This window comes from Haliaeetus albicilla, chromosome Z (assembly GCF_947461875.1).
Source record: "Haliaeetus albicilla chromosome Z, bHalAlb1.1, whole genome shotgun sequence".
NCBI classification, from domain to species: Eukaryota; Metazoa; Chordata; class Aves; order Accipitriformes; family Accipitridae; genus Haliaeetus; species Haliaeetus albicilla.
In genome coordinates, this window is record NC_091516.1 from 60,204,840 (window position 1) to 60,223,719 (window position 18,880).

Consider the following 18,880-nt stretch of genomic DNA (forward strand, 5'->3'; position numbering starts at 1 on the left):
GAAGGCTTTACTTAAAATAATGTAAGGACTCAGAAGAGTTAATATCTTTCTGTTAGGAAGAAGATCTAGTGCTCTGTAACTTGCAAAAGAAAATCCGAATTATTGCAATAGTTCCTAGCAGTCTCTATAGTAGAGGAAGGAGTAACAGGAAGGCCTCTTCTCTTTTCTTAGCAGCGTGAAATTGAAACAAATTTTTCTGCCTTTCATGTTTATTTTCTTATATGCTAGACAGTTTATCTGTAGTTGTTCATTTATTAACCAAGTGGTTACTGGAGAGCAGAAAAACACCTCTGAGTCCATAGTAGGTACCTAAAAATTCATATTATCACCATCACTTTAACAAGTGGTAAAATGAAGTGGTAGGCAGGTCAGGTCATTGCTGTTGCTCTTCCCTGGATGGTGATCGCTTGCCTTTTTGCTTCGTAAGGCTGCCATGGTGGGGTCATGCTTTTATTTGTGTGTTGAACAAACTAATGCTTACAGGCAGCAGTTGTTCAGTGAAGGAGGCTGCCAGAGGTGAGTGATGCCAAATGATTACTTTTGGATGGCAGGATTTCAGATGCCACATGAAATCTGGAATGTCTCTGAAGTGACATCTGGAAGTGGGACCCTTATGTGAGATCTTTTTATTACTCTTTCACCTTTTTACATGTTGTTCGAATGTTTTCTTTCCCTTGATGGGTTTATGGGTTCTATCCATCTGGGATCAATTAGGACTTAAAACTGTCCTCTGAGAAACCGTAAGTTAGTCCTTTATTCACTAGAGGTGTGCAGGGAGCTTTGTTTAGCTAAGTCACATTTAACAGTTTCAAGGTCATACCAAATCAGCATCTTCAGTCATGTGATACAGAAACTTGAAGCCTGTGAAGTCAAGCTGTGGTACCAAAAGATGCTCTGGTAGGGGTGCAGGAAACCAAAGCTGAAAGGCGGTAACAATGCAGGACACCTGAAATTGTCTGACACAGGAGACAGCCGCAGATTGTGAAAACCCAATTAGCCTGTCAGTCTCAGCACCTTACTCTAGCAGAGGCACTGTATATTGGCCCAGATGAGATACACAGTGATGCAGAAGTTGTTGGTATTGCCGTATTACTCCTATATTGCAGGTCATGATGTACTGTGCAAGAAACTGGGGAGGAATAAGGGTAATAATCTTTGTCATTGTAGTGCATTTTCCGGAAGCAGTTCCTTCAAGATGGATGTTTTTGTGATGCATGATTGCATTTCTCCTAACTACTCCAAGTAATGACAAAACTGCATGGTTCCTCTTTTCTGTGGTCTCGGACAGCTGATCCAGAAATCATGATGCTTAATCATAGCATGTCGGAGAGCAGTATGTGTTGTTTGGTGAGGATGCATTCCTGCTCTGTGTGTTAGATACGCGCTACTCTGCTGAGCATTAGCTGATTATTATTTTTCCTCCGTTAACCAAAAACTCAATGTGTTACCATAAATTACTATCTAAATGTTGTAGTTTATGGTGAAACATTATTTCTTAGAGATGAGTCACCTTCACAGAGGATAAGAAATTCTATGATCTTCCTTTTACAATTTTTAAATACATATCTAACGTGTTTCCCCACTTTGCAGTCCTCTAGATGCATTCTGTACAGACAGCAGTGTCTATCAAGAGAAGAGTACGTAGAGTGGTATTCGCTCATGACACCTGCAGTTCCAGTGTTTGGGAATTATATGTGTGAATCTACTTCCAAATTTGGGTCTTTTTTTCAATGCTTTGTAGTGCAGCAAGCCATCAAAATCTCATTAGTAAGAAGCCACTCCTGTGCTTTTGTGTTTCAGGCTTTCTTTTTAGTAGAGATTACATTTTCTGTCATAGTGCCCTTTAGCAAAGTTCATTTGAGGATCCTGTTCCCTTTATTTGCAGTTCTTGAAAAACATGGGGCTGCACCCTGAACTCACACGGATATCAAGTTAGGAGCCACCTTTGTTTGCTTGGATGCAGTCAGCCTGTTTTTGCACTGCCGTGAAAGCACAGTCCCCTCTGTGATTCATTATTGCTGAAGAAGACGAGGCAGGTTGGGATCAGGGGGGAGAGTCCTTTTGTAAAGTCTAACCTGTTTTCAGCTGGAATGCTTTTAGGAGCCTAATTGGCAGAAACTCTTAATCATTGTGTGTATGCTGTGCTCAGGAGGTTGAGAACCAAGGTGTGTGTAGAAGAGCCTTCCTTTTCCTAGCCAAACTGAGGGATCAGCGCAATACAAGCAATGAAAATGCAGCTAGGTGCAGAAGGGGAAATGTGAAATGGTCATAGGCTTTGGAATTTCGTACTAATCCTGTGTTTTCTATTTCTTGGACAGTGGTGAAAAATGACTACAGGCATATTTCTCTCATCTGCGTTGAAGTGCTCATTGGATTTTATGGCGTTAAGCTTTTTCTGACATTTATGTTCTACCTGGAGTACACAGAGCTAGCTAAAGGCTGAACAGACTTAAGATTTTTTCTTTTTTCTCTTTAGTTTTTCTCTTCTGTTCTGTGATGCTCCCTAGTAAAAATGATCGTTTTCTCTCCTTTTTATATGTGGAAAACAGGATTCTAAGCATACCTCTGGTTTTGGTCTAGATAGTGTTCCCCATCTTCATTATCCAAAAGTGGCAGCATTTTAGGATTAAGAGAAGAGAATAAATTTTAAAAGAAACTAATAATGAACTGCTGTACTTAAGTGTGTTTTGAGAAGAACAGAAACAAAGGTCTTCTGAGGTCTTATTTAAGTTACATTTGTGACAGCTCACAAGACAGTGATGAAATGTGCTGGTTGAGGATCTTGAGGCTGTTGATGGAGTTTTACTGAAATTTAATCTCTTCTTGGTCAAATAGCAAAGCTTCCCTAAATCAGAAGAGCAGTAGTTTCAAGTTGATGCTATTTGTTTCCTTCATCTGTCATGCACGGTGGAAAAATTAGTGAATTTCAGAAAACAGACAAAACTCTGTTTTTGAAAAGAAAACAGGAAGCCTGAAGGATGTGTATCTAGATTCTTTGACTTCAGTGAAGGCTTTCTTGGAGGAATGCTAATCTCCATTTTCTGCCCTCTCTGTGAGTATAGTAGTAGAAATTTGGAGCAAGGAGTGGAAAGAATGAAAGGTTACTAGCAAGAAATGAGTAGGAAAGAATAGGGGTCACTGGAAAGCTATATAAAGATGGAAAAAGTGATCCTAGGGCTTGGAAGATGAGACGGCTACATGTGACGTAAGGCATGTGGGGATGTGTTGAAATGTGAAGCAGGCATTTCAGGATGATGCTTTTTAAGAAGGAGGAATAATTTCCACAGTGGTGTGCAAAGACTGAGTCTAAATGAACAAGACAAAAAAAAAGGTGGCATAACTGACTCAGGAAAGCATCTGGAGTACAGCTTTCCTACAGCACTTATCTGTTCTTTCTTGGCTTGGTAAGTAAGTGTTGCCTTTGAAAAAATGAACCAGTGGCCAGGAAAGTTACTAGTATTGTCTGTATGACAGCACCATGGTCTCAGTTTGAAAAATACCAGTTAGGTTTGGGATCATTTTTGGTATGTTTGTTGGATCCTGAATACACTTAGTATGAGTGGTTTTCCGCTGTGATTTACAGAATAGGAAGTGGTAGATACAGAGAGCGGTAGGTGTCTCTCCAAAATCCTTTCTCTGGTGGCTAATTTGTGGGTTGTGTGGTATATGTCTGAGCTGATTGAGGGAAAAAACCTGAAGTAGCCTTAGTCCGGAATTTTTAAATGGGATTAATTTCTTGGTCATTTACAGTTTTCTCCCCTTTTGTTCGGTTTTCTTTGCACAAAAGAGTAGGAGCATTTGCAGAAGCTGATCTAACCTTGCTAAACATGATAGTTAGGGAAATAAGTTCATTCTGTTGGATCATCTGATCAAACTTTACACAAGAATTCAGTATATTCACTGACAGCAAATCTGTGCCTATCTGGCAAAAATAGTAAATACAGTTAAAATAAATTAAGGCTAAGGATGGCATGATATTTAAGTTATTTTTTTGTAACACAGAAGAAAAGTTCATGTGATCATGGAACTGTAAACAATAGATGTTGAGGAATTAAATGTATCCTAAATTCCAGCAAGTAATTCTATGAGTAATCTCCTGTGAGGGCTTTTTTTTTTTTTTTTAATTTGGTGGGGGGGTAAAAAAAAAAACAAAAACAAAAACAAAAAAAACCCCGAAACGTTAACATGATTCCAGTGTTCTGGAGGTGACCATCTTTCCTTGCAAATGTGTACATGGTCTGTGCATTAGCCTTCTGACTGTATTCAGTTTGTGCGAATTCTGGTTTGTGTGGTCAAGTGAATTGTTTTGCTGTTCTGGACCAAATTCCAATGTGCCCATTGAAACTTCTCCTGGAAATCTGTTGTGAATGGTCATGTAAGCAAGTTGTGTTGTGCAAACTCACAGGATGGTTTTGCAGCAGCCGAGGGGCTTGGGTGTTGACTGCATATCCAGTTCTCTTGTGTATTCTCAACAATTATTTTTTTTCCTTCCTACTAGGAGCAAATGACAGCATGACTAGGGTCTGAGGAAGTGCTTCTGTGTTCCTACCAAGGGTCTGTGGGTGCAGAGGAAGGGTGCAAGGACAGCAGGGACATTTTGAGCTACCATGGATATCCCCACTGATTTGGTGCCGTCCTCCATGATGTCCCAACCTGAAGTGATTGAGGTGAGTGGACCATGATGGAACTCTGACAGCTGAACCAACTGAACCTCCTTCTTACTTCCTTATTGAATCCTAGCTTTTTCTCCTGTCTCACTTCTGAGTCATCGAGGGAACTTTTCCTGAAGTATTGTATTAAAGACTCTCATAATTTGCTAAGAGTGTTGTTATACTTCGACACGTGATATTCCTGTGTTATTCTATTATTTGTAGAATAAAATACATGGCAAAATACAATCTTTATTGACTCCATGTAGGTGATCCCTGCACTATGGTTTGATTTTTACTGTGCATAATGAATACAAAGTAGAAGAAAGTCATAATGTGGTTCAATTGGAATAATACTGCAGGAAATTTCAGGTTCAGTGTTCTTATCAGAAAAGCTAAGTTTTAAGCCAAAAGCAGCAATAAAATTGATAACATACTTAAAATTACTAACACACTAATCTTGCTTTCATGAATCAAAGAGCATGTTTCAGACTTGATATTTATAAATACCTAAGTGATTTCTTCAGCTCTATGTACTGAACACCAAGTACTTGTGTTTTCTGGTGAAGTAAATACTACAAACAGAAAAGTAGGTGTTAATAACAGTCAAGATTTCATCTCAGAAAAGCATTTTTGAAGTCCCTTTGACTTCATAGAGACCCAAGTGTCTGTTACAACTTAAAACTTCTAAGGATGTGTATTTTGCTGAAGAGGGCACCACAACTGGTTAAAGTAGATGTCAGAAAATTTGAGATCTAATGTTTATTTTGCTTTGTTGTTGTTGTTGTTTGCTGGAGATTCTTTGGCTCAGGAGACTACACCTCTTAGCAATAGGCACTGAGAAGTGCAGTAGTTCAGAGATCCCTGGACCCTGTGAAGTTACAAAAAACATGTCCGCTAATGGGTGGTGATGTGGAATGAGCTGAATCCAAAATCTGCCTTGGAGAAACTTCTTTGTGCTCCTCTTCCTCCTGTGTTTCAAATGGAGAACTAGTATATTTTAGAAGTATTTTTGTTGTTTTTCAAGTTTCTGTCCCTGTTAGGGTCAGAGAAGGATTTTGTGTCTTTACAGCAGGATAGAATACCTGCTAGGAGTTGGATGCTGTGTGGTTGTGTCCCAGGCTGCCTGGCTGCTGCCAGACTGTTCTCCCTTTCTGGAGAAAGGCTCCCCCAGGCCGTTTCCCCACATGTTCTGAAAGGCATTTGTACCTCTGCCTCCATGGTTTCTCTCTTCAGAGCCTTCTTTATGTATAAAAAATTTGTGTATCTAAGGATTGCTCTTCAGGATAAATGCCCTTTCAAAGGTCAACTGTGGTGCAAGAATAGGTGGAAGAAAAGCTATCACTTGTCAAGGACTTGATGATCAGCATAGTCACCGTTCTGTTGTACTTAACACACAAACAAATACACATCTCCTGTGTCTGCAGGGACTTTCTGCTGAATAAATCCTGCCCTGGACTTGCATCACTAGACCAAAGACTAGAGATAAATGGATGATTCTGGTCATTGACTGGTAATCCAGACAGCTCTTCCTCCACACTTGGGTTTTAGAGACTGTGCTTCAATGAGATTTGACTTGGGAGCCAAAAAGAAGTGGCAACAGGAAGTAAAGGAAAGACTGGTATCTCAGTGTGGGAAATGACGGTAGAAAAATATCATTGTCTCAACCTCATGTTGTAAAAATGGACTCAAATTTGATATCCATATGGGCAGACTTACATGCATGCATGAATTCTCACAGACTTCATTAAACCATTGTGGGTCTGATGGTTAAGATAAGTCTTGAATCCTATGTAAAGGAGTAACATCTCCAAACAGTCAGCTGGGAGCCATGTGTATGTTTCTGAGGTTAAGGAAGAGCCTTTTAACAGGCAAGAACATAGTGAGACACATAGCTAAAGAGACAACTCGTTAGATGGAAGTATTGAAGTAAAGCACTTTTCAGACTGGGACTGCATGGTCTTCCCTTTCACATTTGTGTTGACATACAAATGAATTTTGGATATAGTTTAGAAAACTATATTCATTAAAATACTTTTTTTTTCTGGAGGACATTATTTTGCCTTTTAAAACCGAGCAGATGCCACAGTGTGCTGCAGAAGACATTTAGAGACTGATGTTTTAAGGAAACGATTTTTTTTAAACCTGGAAGTAACCTTGCATGCCTTCTGCATGAGCTAGATGGCATCTCAGTTACAAAAGGAAGTGTTTTGCTACCTCACTTTAAACTTTCTTTATCTTTAATCTTTTTTTTATCTTTAAGCTTTCCTTTAGCATTGCCAAGATAGTTGGTTTCCTTCATATTTCGTCAAAGTAGTCTTAGAATTATCTGTTTTGTATACACATGTATGTGTATGTACATATGTGTATACATCTCAGTAATAAATATTCCTCTGCCTATCATCAGTCCTTTAACTGCACATGGCAAACAAGGATAGACCCTTATTTACCACAGGGGAGAATCCCAGAGACCTCAGCAGGATCTTTTGCAATCTGAAGCCCACCCTGCCAGGTTTTTACTTGGGCTTGAATCCTACGGATGCTTGTTGTAGCACCACAATGAGGGAAGTTCCTGCTAATTTAATTGCAAATGGTATCTTTCTCAAGATTTGTCTTCTGAGTCAGGTAACAAAAGATTCACATTTTGAAAAAGTTTTTGAAAGTCACTTCTTGATACCAGGTATGAAATTGTTGTTAGTGTTTCAAAATGTTCTTATTGCTAGTGTGTCAACATAGAAACTGATTTTGGTGCTCTCTACAACCCTCTACTGAAGCAACACATTTTCCACAGTCATGTCTTTTCATACCCTCCCTGTACACTGACCTGTCCAAAGCTCTCTGCTCCCATCTTCTTTCCCCCTCAGCATCCTGTTACCAGATGTAAGAAGTGGTGATTAAGAGCACAGACTTAAGGCATCTTGGTCATGTTTATATGTGAAGGATAAGTAATGTTTCAGGGTAGTTTAGCTATCCATAGCTCAAATCTGGAATAGAAAATAGTTCTGGAACACCATTCACAATATGTCAAAGTCGTCAGTGAAATGAAAAAAATTCCAGAATATGCTTTGAGTTTTTGGCAATGGGGTTTTACTGTAGCGCCGAATCTAGTGATTTCAGATTAGATAAGCCATTCTGCTCTTAAAGAGAGAGAAACAAAATGTAACAGAACTTTTTGACTTTTAAATTGGGGATATTTTGTGGTACGTGTGATGACTTCATACCTCAGCTATAAGCAAAATTATATAATAGAAACCTGATTAGTCTGATAATGCGGTAAGCAGAAAGTTAAATAATTCTGTAAGAAGCATTTACTGTCCCAGAGGGCTTTACGGTTTGCAAAAAGGAACCATAACAAGTGGTGATCTAAACTGATTAATGTATTCTGTGGAGTGATTAGTATCTTCTCTCTTTGTGAATGGCATGAGATGAATTCTGCAGTAAAAGCTTTGAAGAAGAAATGATTTGAGCTCCAGTTGCTTAATGAACCAGGGACTTCCAACAGTGCTTCAGAAATGCTTAAAACAAGAAAACAACAAAAATTCATCACTCTCTTTCTGCTTTTGCCAGCAGTGGATCCTACCAGCCAAATACTAGAAGTAAACGAGTACATTTAAGTAACTGCCTTGCAGCTGTTCCGAAGAGAAATCCAGAGCAGTTTCCATTATAGTGGCCTTTCATGGCCATGTGGTTACCAGAGCCAAAAAACACTTCTCCCTGTCTGTGCCAGTGAATACTTGTCTATTTTCCCTTCTTTTTGTTTGAATTACAGTGGAAGAGATTTAAACTATTCTTGCCACAGAATGGTCATCCTCAGTACCTTTTTCCTCTTTATAATCGTGCTTCAGAACAGACTCCTGTGGGGTGGCACAGCTGTTGTAACCCTTTTCCCCAGCAAAGCCCAATACGATTTGCATTTTGGATTTGGTGCCTAAATTTCTGCAGCCATCAAACGCATGGATTTTTTTTTTCCCCTTCTAGGTGAGTCAACAAATTAACCTCTTTACCAAAACAGACCTCTGGTGGTAAACAAGAGAACAAAAGGAAATGGTGAGACTGGAAGAAACAGTTTGTGATTAGCAGTATATCCAGGCATCACAGGGGAAGCTTAAATACCAGTATGCTTTTTTTTAAATTCTTATACTAGATGAGATTCCCAGGAGTTCAAAATACATCTCCGTTTTGTTCAAAGTAGACCAATACTGCCTTATAGGCAGCTGCTCAGTAGTGTAGGAACAAGTTACTGATAGAGAACCCATTGTTGCCAGGCCCCTGAGAGAGAAAGATTTTTCTGTATTCTGTTTATATATTTCACAAAGCAGTGCATCAAAGCAAAAGAAACCCAAACTGTCTGATGTATATTTTGAGAAAAAAATGTACTTGCCATGGTAAACACAGGATAGTCTTCTTATTACCATTTGGAAATCTCTATTTCCAGTCCAAAATGAACTTTGCTACTCTCATTAACATAGTTTTGCATAAGCTTTTTGCTTGTAGACTAAACTCTCCCAAGTGCTCACTTTGCTGGTTTTCTTGGTGAGGAGTGGTGGAAGGTGTGCCCTGGAGGTGCAAGTAGCCCCAATAGCCTACAGCATTTTTTCAGCATAAAAGTCCAGTCTTTCAGCTGCTGGAGCCAAGAATTAATTCCCAGCTTGGCTCACTGAGCACCAACCTGGGCCCAAAGGATGCACGTTGTAATTATTTACACATGGAAACTCACTTGGGATGTTAGAGGTGCAGATTATTTTTTTTCCTCGTTTCTTCCACTCTGATGACTTCTAAAGTGACACAGATAGGGCACTGCATGCTACATTTGTCTCCAGGAAGCTCTCCCCGGGGCTGACGTCTTTGGGGAAGGTCTGTCCTGCACTGCACTCATCCTGCACAGCAGCCTTCGGGGACTCACAGCAGCTCAGGTGTCAGGTTGAGGAAAAGGCAGGTAGGCAACTGGGGACGAAACTGGGCGAGGTAGTGGAGAAGCCTAGTCTGCATCATGACACAGATTTTTATTTTTTTTTTTTGAAAGCTTAAGAGGTGGCGTATTTCAATCACTAAATCAGATGATAGAATGAAATTGCCTTCCTGTCTCCCACAAAGCCAGGAGGTGCTGAGCCTATACCTGCGTTTGACTAATGTTTGTGAAGCTTAGCTTATTGTGAAAGCTCCCCCAGAAGAAAATGAGTTTTGAAGAGCTTTGCAAAAACCCTTTCTGTACTCTGTATGGCACATTTGGGCTCAGCTACCCAATTTGGGCTAAATATGCCTGATCACGTCTCTCCTAGTGGCAAAGCCAATGAGCTTATTTTTGCAATACCTCTACGTCGCAGTTGTGGCCTCCGTTTGAGAGGAGCTTGGAAGCCAGAGATGAGGCAGCAGAGAAGTGTTGTGTGGTCTAGGAACAAATCTTTAGCAATCAAAGTGTCTAAGCCATCCTAGCAATGTAAGGGGCGGGGGGGAGGGGATGTGATGATGTAGAACTATGCCCTGATTCAAACAGTCTTCATTTCCTTCTCAACTGGAAAACATTCATCAGAACATGTAGGCAGTGCTTGCGAGGGATGCAGCTCATCTGAAAATGTTGGATCTGTGGAAAAACAGCAACACTACAGCAGTGTCTGAATTATTGGGTAGGTTGCTGGAGGGATGAGTTCACTCTCTGTCTTTTGGATGTGTTTTTCCAATTCCTCTAGCTTTTTAATTTCCTAAATCTCTTTTGCTTGCAGAATTCTGCAGTGAAAGAGATTTCACGTGTGTGTGCATGTGTGTGTGCACGCTTCCTTTCTGCAGCAGTAGAAAGTGCAAGAAGTTGAAACCACAGAGCTGGCAATCTGGGCCCCAGTTGGCCAGCTCAGTATTCTCCTGATCGTCACTGCTCTTCACTAATGCTCTTGTATTTCAGTAGTGAATTGCATGGCTCCTGATTTATGTATCCTGAAAAGCTGCAGGGCCGAGTCAGGGTATTTCAGACCTGACAGTTAGCAACCCTGGCGTCTTCCAGAAGAAAGGCATTTTTAGAGTTAGCTGGACTTTCTGCTCTCACCCATTCCTTTTTTTAGCCCACGGAAGTTATTTTTGAACTTGCTTTTGTAGTAGTTGACAGTGAATAAGCACGAAGGAAGGTCAACACCCTCCCTGGTTTTATAGTCAGTCTGTGGAGGCCATAATCATAGTTTCCAACAGGATCTGTATCACTTGTGGATTATACCTTCCAGGAGTGAAATTGCTTCTTTTTCCAGGGTTGCTGGTGACTGGGTCTCTTTGGTACACTGAGTAGGTATGTTGGGTTACCCTTTTCAGGTATAAACTGTAGGATACAGAGAGCTTCTCAGTTCAATTTCTAGTAGCTGGGACATTTGTTAGCTCTGAGACTCCTTAGTAATACAGTCTACTACAAAAGCATCCTAAAAATTACTGGATATGCTAGCTATTGCCTCATGATCCGTAAGTAACTTTATGCCTTATCATGTCATAGCAGAGCTAAAGGGATCCCGTTGCAAAGAGATTCATTTCCTCCTGTCTTTTCAGCTATGTGAAGGGAAAAATGAGGATAGTGAAATGAAGAACTAGCCTGCTGTGACTGAACCACCGCATCTTATACAAGTTTTTCTTTAAGTCCATTGAATGATTACTTTGGGAGGTGCAGTTCTGAAAAGGGTATGTGAGGAGCTGTTGTATCATGGTGGTAGGTTTTCATACTTCCATTGTGCAGATGAAATTATATCTGTACATAAGGCACAGTAGACGTAAGGCTATAATGAATCAGGATCCTTGTCTGGAGACTTTTTGATTTTTTGACTTAAATTTGGGGTAAATGCCTTCTTAACTTCTACCTTCATCTTTAAAGGAAACACTGTCTTTTCCCCTTTATTTTTAAACCTTTTGTTCCTTTCGAATTCTGCAGTTTGAACAATAGTTTGTGCTTTTCATTCGGTAATGGAGAATTTTTTGTTGCAAATTGGAATTTTTTTCTCATCTGTTACAACTTTACTTTCATAAAACCCATGTATTTGCAGCTGTGGGTTGAGAAAGTATTTACATATTGATTCAATTATTCTTATACTTACTTGCTTATGCTTATTTTAAAGATATTCTTAATTGATACCCTTATGTGGGGATTGTGAAGTTGGCAGTTCCCCAAAGTTTTTCAGCTGTAGACTTCCTGATATGTTGGTAAACTTCAGAGTATTTTACCTAAACTGAAAGCAGTGCTACTGGTTTTCCACTCACTGCTGCACTAAATGTAAAGCTGTAAGACACCTACTGCTGTTTTGGACTCCTATTCTACCATTACCAATTCTGCATTTCCTCTGAAATGTTTTCTGGATTTCTGGGCAGCACTGAGAATGCTAAATATTATTTTTGGGATACAAGGGTAGCTACCTCAGAATTAAAAGCTCATCCTGTATAGAATGAGTCTCTTCAGAGTCTCCCAAACTTCAAGGAGACTGCATGCAAGTTGCATGACTTCTGCAAAATTGAGGTCTCTGGCTTGTACTTCACATTTCATTGTATGCAAAATTGTCATCTTCCTCAGACTTCCTTGCCAAATAAATTGCTTTTCATCTCCCCTCTGTTCTGGGTAAGAAAACAGCAGCATGTTGAGGTTAATTCAGTAAAGGGAAAAAAGAGAGGAGCAGACTGCGTTTGGAAAGCTTAGGGTTAAAATATTTTTAAGAGTTTTCTTGGGTATGGAATCATTTTTGTGGCTTCCAAGTTTTAAAAGCTCTGTAAAAGTCAGACCTTAGTATTCTAAGAATGTTCAGCTCTGTTTCTCTCGGCATGAAATAAATGCACCCATGCACGCTGGGGTGGGGGTGGCTGTCCTCTTTTTTTTTTTCTTTTTCATCTTTTTTTGTTAGGTGGACTGAGGAGCTCTGCAAACTCTCGGGTTGCAGTGGGGTTTGTAAACTGATCATTTGCCCCTCAGGCACCTTGTGCTAACTAATGCTTCGTTTAGACAGTATCAATCAGCAGTGTTTGAAAACTTCTTGGTGTTTGTTTTCTACCCTAAGCATCTCTTCATGCACAGCCCTCACCAGGTGGGCTGTCACTCACCACTGAGCTGGCAGGATCCAGAGATCCCCTCTCACCTTCCTGCTCCAGGCAGCCAGTGCCTTCTCCGCTCCGGTATCTTCCCCGAAATGGGAAGGGGGTAACAGTCTTCTCACCCAAGGACATCCCATGAGCGATCTGCTGCATGCCTTGGATGCAAATCCTCATGCCACTCTTTAAGCTGCGATGGCAAGGTGGGGCAGCAGCAAGATGAATCAAACGGAAAGCACTGGAAAGTTGCTGACATGGGCTCTTCTTCCCAGTCTCCCCACTGCTACCCCAGTGGCGTGGCGCCGTACCACCAGAGGAGAGGAGCCGAGAGGACAACTGTAGCAGATAGTGGCTGGAAGGCCAGTGCCAAGGTGATGTTCTGGCCACGGGACAACTAGGTGTTGACTGTAGAAGCAGAATGAGTTTTACTTATTAAGTCCTGGTGCCAAATTTCCTGGTGTGCGTGTGCTGTGTTGTGGTTCTATCTACGTCTCTTGATATTGAGAGATTTAACTCCATGTACTCAGGATTTTCTTGTTCTCTGGTTTGGGACAACTGTGTCTTGAGTATTAGATCAACCTCACATGATTAGAGGAGGCTTTGCTTTTAGTCTGCTATTACTCTGTTTTGCTTTATCTCTCTTTATGGTTTATAATTGAGATGTTTTCTTTTTCTACACAGATATGTCCTAGAGGTTTAGTTAACATGGGCAATTTGCAGCTCAGTTTGTTTTAAACTTCTGTTGAGATATACTAAATGGATGAGGTAAATCTCAGGGCACTGCACATCTGGCTTACCCGGGCAATGAAACACACTGAGTGAAACTTCAGGAAATTAAAATATAAACTTCCCTGCCCCTTTTCCTGCAGGGGCAGGAGAGGGGATGGATCTGCCTGCTTGCATATGCCATTATGGTATGTTAACACTTTCATTACTCAGCGGTACGTTGCATTTCCCTCCTGCTTGAGCCTTTCCAGTCAGATACCAGCGTCACGGGTAAATGCAATGCCTTGGGATTTGTATATTCGTGACCTTGGAGGTCAAAGCCTTCCTGGAAGGTAGGCGCTGGCATCTGAAAAAGCTGATCATCTGGAGTCTCCTGTTTCAACTTTTGTCATCAAACTGTCTCTTCTTCTGCTCTTCTTTCTTTAGGGACTGAAAAGTTCGCTTTTAAAGGAGATCCCAAGTTTTAGATTAGCACGCTCTAAAAACAAAACTTCTCCAAAATCCCATCTGTGAACAGAGCGTTTTGTTCCTGTGTCTTCAAAATGAGAGAAGAAGCCAGTGACCTTCATGCTACTCCTCCGAGATTGCTCAAGTTCTTTCATGCTTTTAAATTTAACAAGTCTGACTCTGTAGCATTTTACATACTGTTATGTGTGTTGCATACATTCAGCCCTGGCTTGGCATTTTGTGAATAAGACAAATTTTTTTATCATATCTTGTTTCAGATTTCATGTGAAAAGGCTGGGGAGGATAGTACAAAATCAGGGGATAATTCACATTCTAAGCCCATGTGAAAACAAAGCCACAAAAAAAAAAGAAAAAAAAGAAAAAAAAGAAGACGAAAGTGACGTTTACCACATTTTAAATATCTGAGTTAAAAATATGCCTTCTGCCAGGTGTAACTGGCCTCTCTCCACAGGAATAACCGTAGAGGAGGAATCGTTACCTGTGGCTGAATCGTCAGCAGCCATCTGAAAGAAAAATTTAGATCGACAAATATATAGACAAAGAGAGAATTTATTCAGGATCGCAGAAGTCCCCTAGATCCTGGAGTCCTGACCTCCTCTGTAATTCAGACTGTAAGACTGCATCCAGATATTCCTACAGAGAGAAAAAAAACAGGGCATTCACATAATTAATGCAGATGTTGGCAAGCTTTTATAAGGGCCACTAATTCATTTGTATGACTTCCTCTCTCCCTTAAGGGTTCCTATACTTGACCTGTTATTACCACATGGTCTTTAACCAAAGAATTAAAGCCAGATGTCTTGTAGCTAGGTCTCCCTTTGTTAAGTATTCCTTATAAATCGGGAGATTTTATGCAACAGAGAGATCCTACATGAGAACTTTTAAAATTCTTAAATAATTAAGGCTGAAATGTTTCTAACCTAAGAGTTGATGTATCCTAGAGGAACAATAAAAATTTTATAGTCACTGTGCTGAGAAATACTATTTACTCTAGCATTTTATTATCCTGGGTCTGCAAATGTTTCTGATCGATGTTTAGGTTGGAGGTAAAATCATTCCAAAAAGACATTTTTCTTTAACATAAATCTAAATGTCATGTAAAGCATTTGGGATATAGGTGGAAAGTTTTGTGTATTGCTTTACTGGAATTAGCTTAATCGTGTTGACAAACAAAGGGAAACAAAAGGAAACAGAAATAGCTTTGGGTAATTCTAAGGAAATCTTTATCAGATACTATTTTTACTTGAGTCCAATTACTAATTCTGTTTCCCAATTCTGTATATTTTTGGTTTTAACTTGAAGAATACGTTAGCTGTAGCATTTCCTGCAGAATGGCTGGAGCTGTCCAAAACATAGGGGTTTGTTTGCATGTTTTAATGGGAAGAAATTCTCATCTTGTAGTGTTGTTGATCTGTTCTTCGATAGGACTTATTACCCAGTTTCTTCCTAAAAATGCTCCTCTTTTTGTAAAAATTCAAGTTTAGTCAGTAGAGTTTCACAGCCACAAGAGCAGGGTGTCAGAGCTGGGCCTCTTTAGGAAGAGACTTTTTTGGCATGACTTTCTTGGTTTGGTTTTTTTAATCACTATTTTTACATCCTTGTTTTTAAGCCATGCTAAACAAGGAACCAGGATGTTAATCAGAGGGGTTTCTTTTTCTAAGATTTGCCTTTTGGGAATTGCACCTTGAGTAATTGATTATAACTGAGGAAGGAAATTCATTAAGCATTTTCTTGTTAGCTAACAGTTTTATGCAAAAGTTCTACATTCTTGTGGAGTATGGGGCTTGTTTGTTGCCCCATAGCTGTGCTCAGCTGAGTACTCTGCAAGGAAATTAATCATGTATTCCCTGACATAGCCATAACAGTACTTAAAGCAAGAAAGAAGGTTTGAGGCTTTTAGCACTAGTTAAGTCAAATACTGCTTTTCTGATTTCTTGCCTCACTCCTTCTACTTCAAATTGGAATAAGCCAGTTCAGATGAGTTATACTTAAAAGCATGATGTATTTCAAACCCTGTTTAGAAATGTGACTGATGGAAAAAGAAGAATGCTTATAGAAATACAGTGGCCTGCTTCTTTTAGTCTTTATAAATGCACTTCATGCTTCATGGAAAGACATAGCCCGTGGCCCTGGAAAATCACAGTCTCAGAGCATATTGATGAGCTTAATTTAGGGTCTTCTTCCCAGTTTAAGACAGGACAAGAAGGAATGCCCCTGATGGAGACCTGAATGAGTCAAAATGTGCTGGGAAATGTAATCCACTTTTCCTCCTCTTTGAGGAGCTCTTCTTGTAACACTGCTACAGCCAAAAAACAGTTTTATGCACTGGTAACATAAATAAGGTGTCCTGTAACAGAGTTTACTTTTCTTAATTACAAATTGCATGCCCTTCTTTTTAAGTGAATTTTTCAGCAGGTCTGCTTGGCCACATGCTCATTTGCTATGCAATTTACAACTGCGTCAGAAATCATGCTAGCTCCCAGAGCAGATGGAATAATTTCTGATTGTTTCTAATCTGGTTGCTGTTACTAGACTCCTCAGAGCAATTGTTTGCAAGTTGTGGAATGCCATTTAGTCTGAAAAAATAAATTTGTTCTGAAGCATGTTCCCTTCCTGTCCCCCTCCCTGCTCTCTGTGCATGTCTTGTCCGTGGAGGCAATCATATGTTTTCAGTTCTGATATTCTTTTTTTTCTCTCTCTTTTTTTTCCCCTCTTCTTTCAGTCCACAGCCATGAGCGAACCACAGTGCTACTACAATGAAACCATTGCCTTCTTTTATAACCGAAGTGGAAAATATCTAGCCACTGAATGGAACACTGTCAGCAAGCTTGTAATGGGACTGGGGATTACCGTCTGCATCTTCATAATGCTGGCCAACCTCTTGGTTATGGTGGCTATTTATGTCAACCGCCGATTCCACTTCCCTATTTATTACTTAATGGCCAACTTAGCCGCTGCGGACTTTTTTGCAGGGCTGGCCTACTTTTACTTAATGTTCAACACAGGACCCAACACTAGAAGATTGACTGTAAGCACCTGGCTTCTCCGTCAGGGTCTTATTGACACTAGCCTGACAGCCTCTGTAGCCAATTTGTTGGCCATTGCTATTGAGCGGCACATTACAGTTTTCCGAATGCAGCTACATACTCGGATGAGCAACCGGCGAGTAGTGGTCGTAATTGTGGTTATCTGGACTATGGCCATTGTCATGGGCGCCATACCAAGTGTCGGATGGAACTGTATTTGTGATATCACTCACTGCTCCAACATGGCACCGCTCTACAGTGACTCCTACCTGGTCTTCTGGGCTATTTTCAACCTGGTCACTTTTGTAGTCATGGTGGTCCTATATGCTCATATCTTTGGGTATGTCCGCCAAAGGACTATGAGAATGTCCAGACACAGTTCTGGACCCCGCAGGAATCGGGACACCATGATGAGCCTCCTGAAGACTGTGGTCATTGTGCTTGGTAAGTGCTTACTTTGCCTCCCCTGTTCTCCCCCTCTGTTTCTTATCAGGTGATTTCAGTAATGCAGGTCCAGCTTGTGGGAGGTCAGCAGCATTTGGAAGACACTAGAAGAGGTAGGGGCAATAAGAACCCCCCAGCATTCGTTACTGTGTCGGGACTATCATCAAGCTTGTTTATGGAAGTGGGTATAAGAGACTTGGTCACTCAGCCCTGTAATATGAAACTGATGAAAATCCAGGACCTTGAGATGTCAGATGGTGGGTTTTTTGCAGCTTGCATGTTTAAAGCTTGTTGTAGCAGCCTATCATGTGCAATGTTCACCCTTTTGCCTTTGAAGATGCCAAATGGCTGCAACCTTAAAATAGTACAGGGAAGGCTCAATCTTCCACTGAAGTACCTCGTCTCCTTTTTGCCACCCAAAAGGTGTCGTGTTTATTCAGGCAGTACTCCTATGTCTAGAGAACAGTGAGGGGCTACAGGCTATTGATGAAAAGATTTTGCATGTTAAGCAGGACTGCATGTACAGTTCATTCAGGTCTACAATGTTTGGCACATCTGAGTATCTGCCAATTTGCTAATACAGAAAAGTAGCACATAAGGCACTGGTGTGCTTCAGCACACTGCTCAGGAGATGCCTAAGCTTCAGGGCTTGCAAAACAAGAAAACATGAGGCAAATATCATGACACACGTTGGAGTCAGAAGGTTCCTGTCTTTTTGTGAATGGCTGTATTTGGCTTTTGTCTGGGGCTCTCACTTTCCTTATGAAAAAGCACAGCCTGGATGCTGGGTACCATTCCCTGGTCAGAGTTCTGCTCTTTGTTGCTGCAGATGATAGCGAGCTGCAGGCAGGCAGGGACAGTGGTGGTTGTCTCCTTGTCCCAACCTGTGTTCCTACCCATGAGGTCCTCCAGCACGGTACACAGGTCTCTTGGGATCCTAGTAGCCTGTTGCATCGTGAAGTTCCCTTAGTAGTCTGTAAAAGCAACTGTACACAGTCTACAAAGCCCAAAACTTAGCCCCAGTTCTGGCTTTGACATCCTGATTTCCATGGCTTTATGCCATGACTTGTGTTTTCTAGCAGTTGCTATCTGCACAAACGCAGCAGAATAGTTGCAGAGATTTGTTGTGAATCACTGTGTCAACTCATATGTTAGTTTAAGAATGTACGTGTTGCTCTCTGACCTAGTTATTAGCTTTGTAACCAGAATATGAACTGTGTAGTTGACTAACCTGTTCAGCCATTGATAAGTTGTGTTCCTACGTGTCCTGCTCTTCTCTTCAGGCAAAGACTCTCTGTGACTTTTGTGAGGGAGGCTGTAGTGGTGGGTAAAACCTCTCCTGACTGCCTGGTGGTTCCAAAATCTGTCCCTCCCCATCTCCGTCATCCTCCTCACAGAAGGCAAGATGAAGTTAAGAACAGAAAGAAAATTTAGGTTTTGCAGTCGTCTTTTTAGGAAATAGATGCTTGTTTTCCCTCCTGAAGGAATTGCTGTTCATACAGCAGTGGAGTATTTCCTGTGAGGTGA

General features: G+C 40.7%; 1 protein-coding gene across 4 annotated transcripts in view; it reads left to right on the top strand.

Annotated features, from left to right (window-relative positions):
• LPAR1 (lysophosphatidic acid receptor 1) overlaps positions 1–18,880 on the top strand; it is a 78,192-nt gene that overhangs the window by 20,208 nt on the left and 39,104 nt on the right. For all 4 annotated transcript variants that reach the window (XM_069776349.1, XM_069776346.1, XM_069776347.1 and 1 more), the window contains 2 exons: positions 4,499–4,667; positions 16,606–17,353. In XM_069776349.1, coding sequence (XP_069632450.1) covers positions 4,608–4,667; positions 16,606–17,353 — 808 coding nt within the window. In that variant the 5' untranslated portion in view covers positions 4,499–4,607. The remainder of the gene's footprint in view (positions 1–4,498; positions 4,668–16,605; positions 17,354–18,880) is intronic.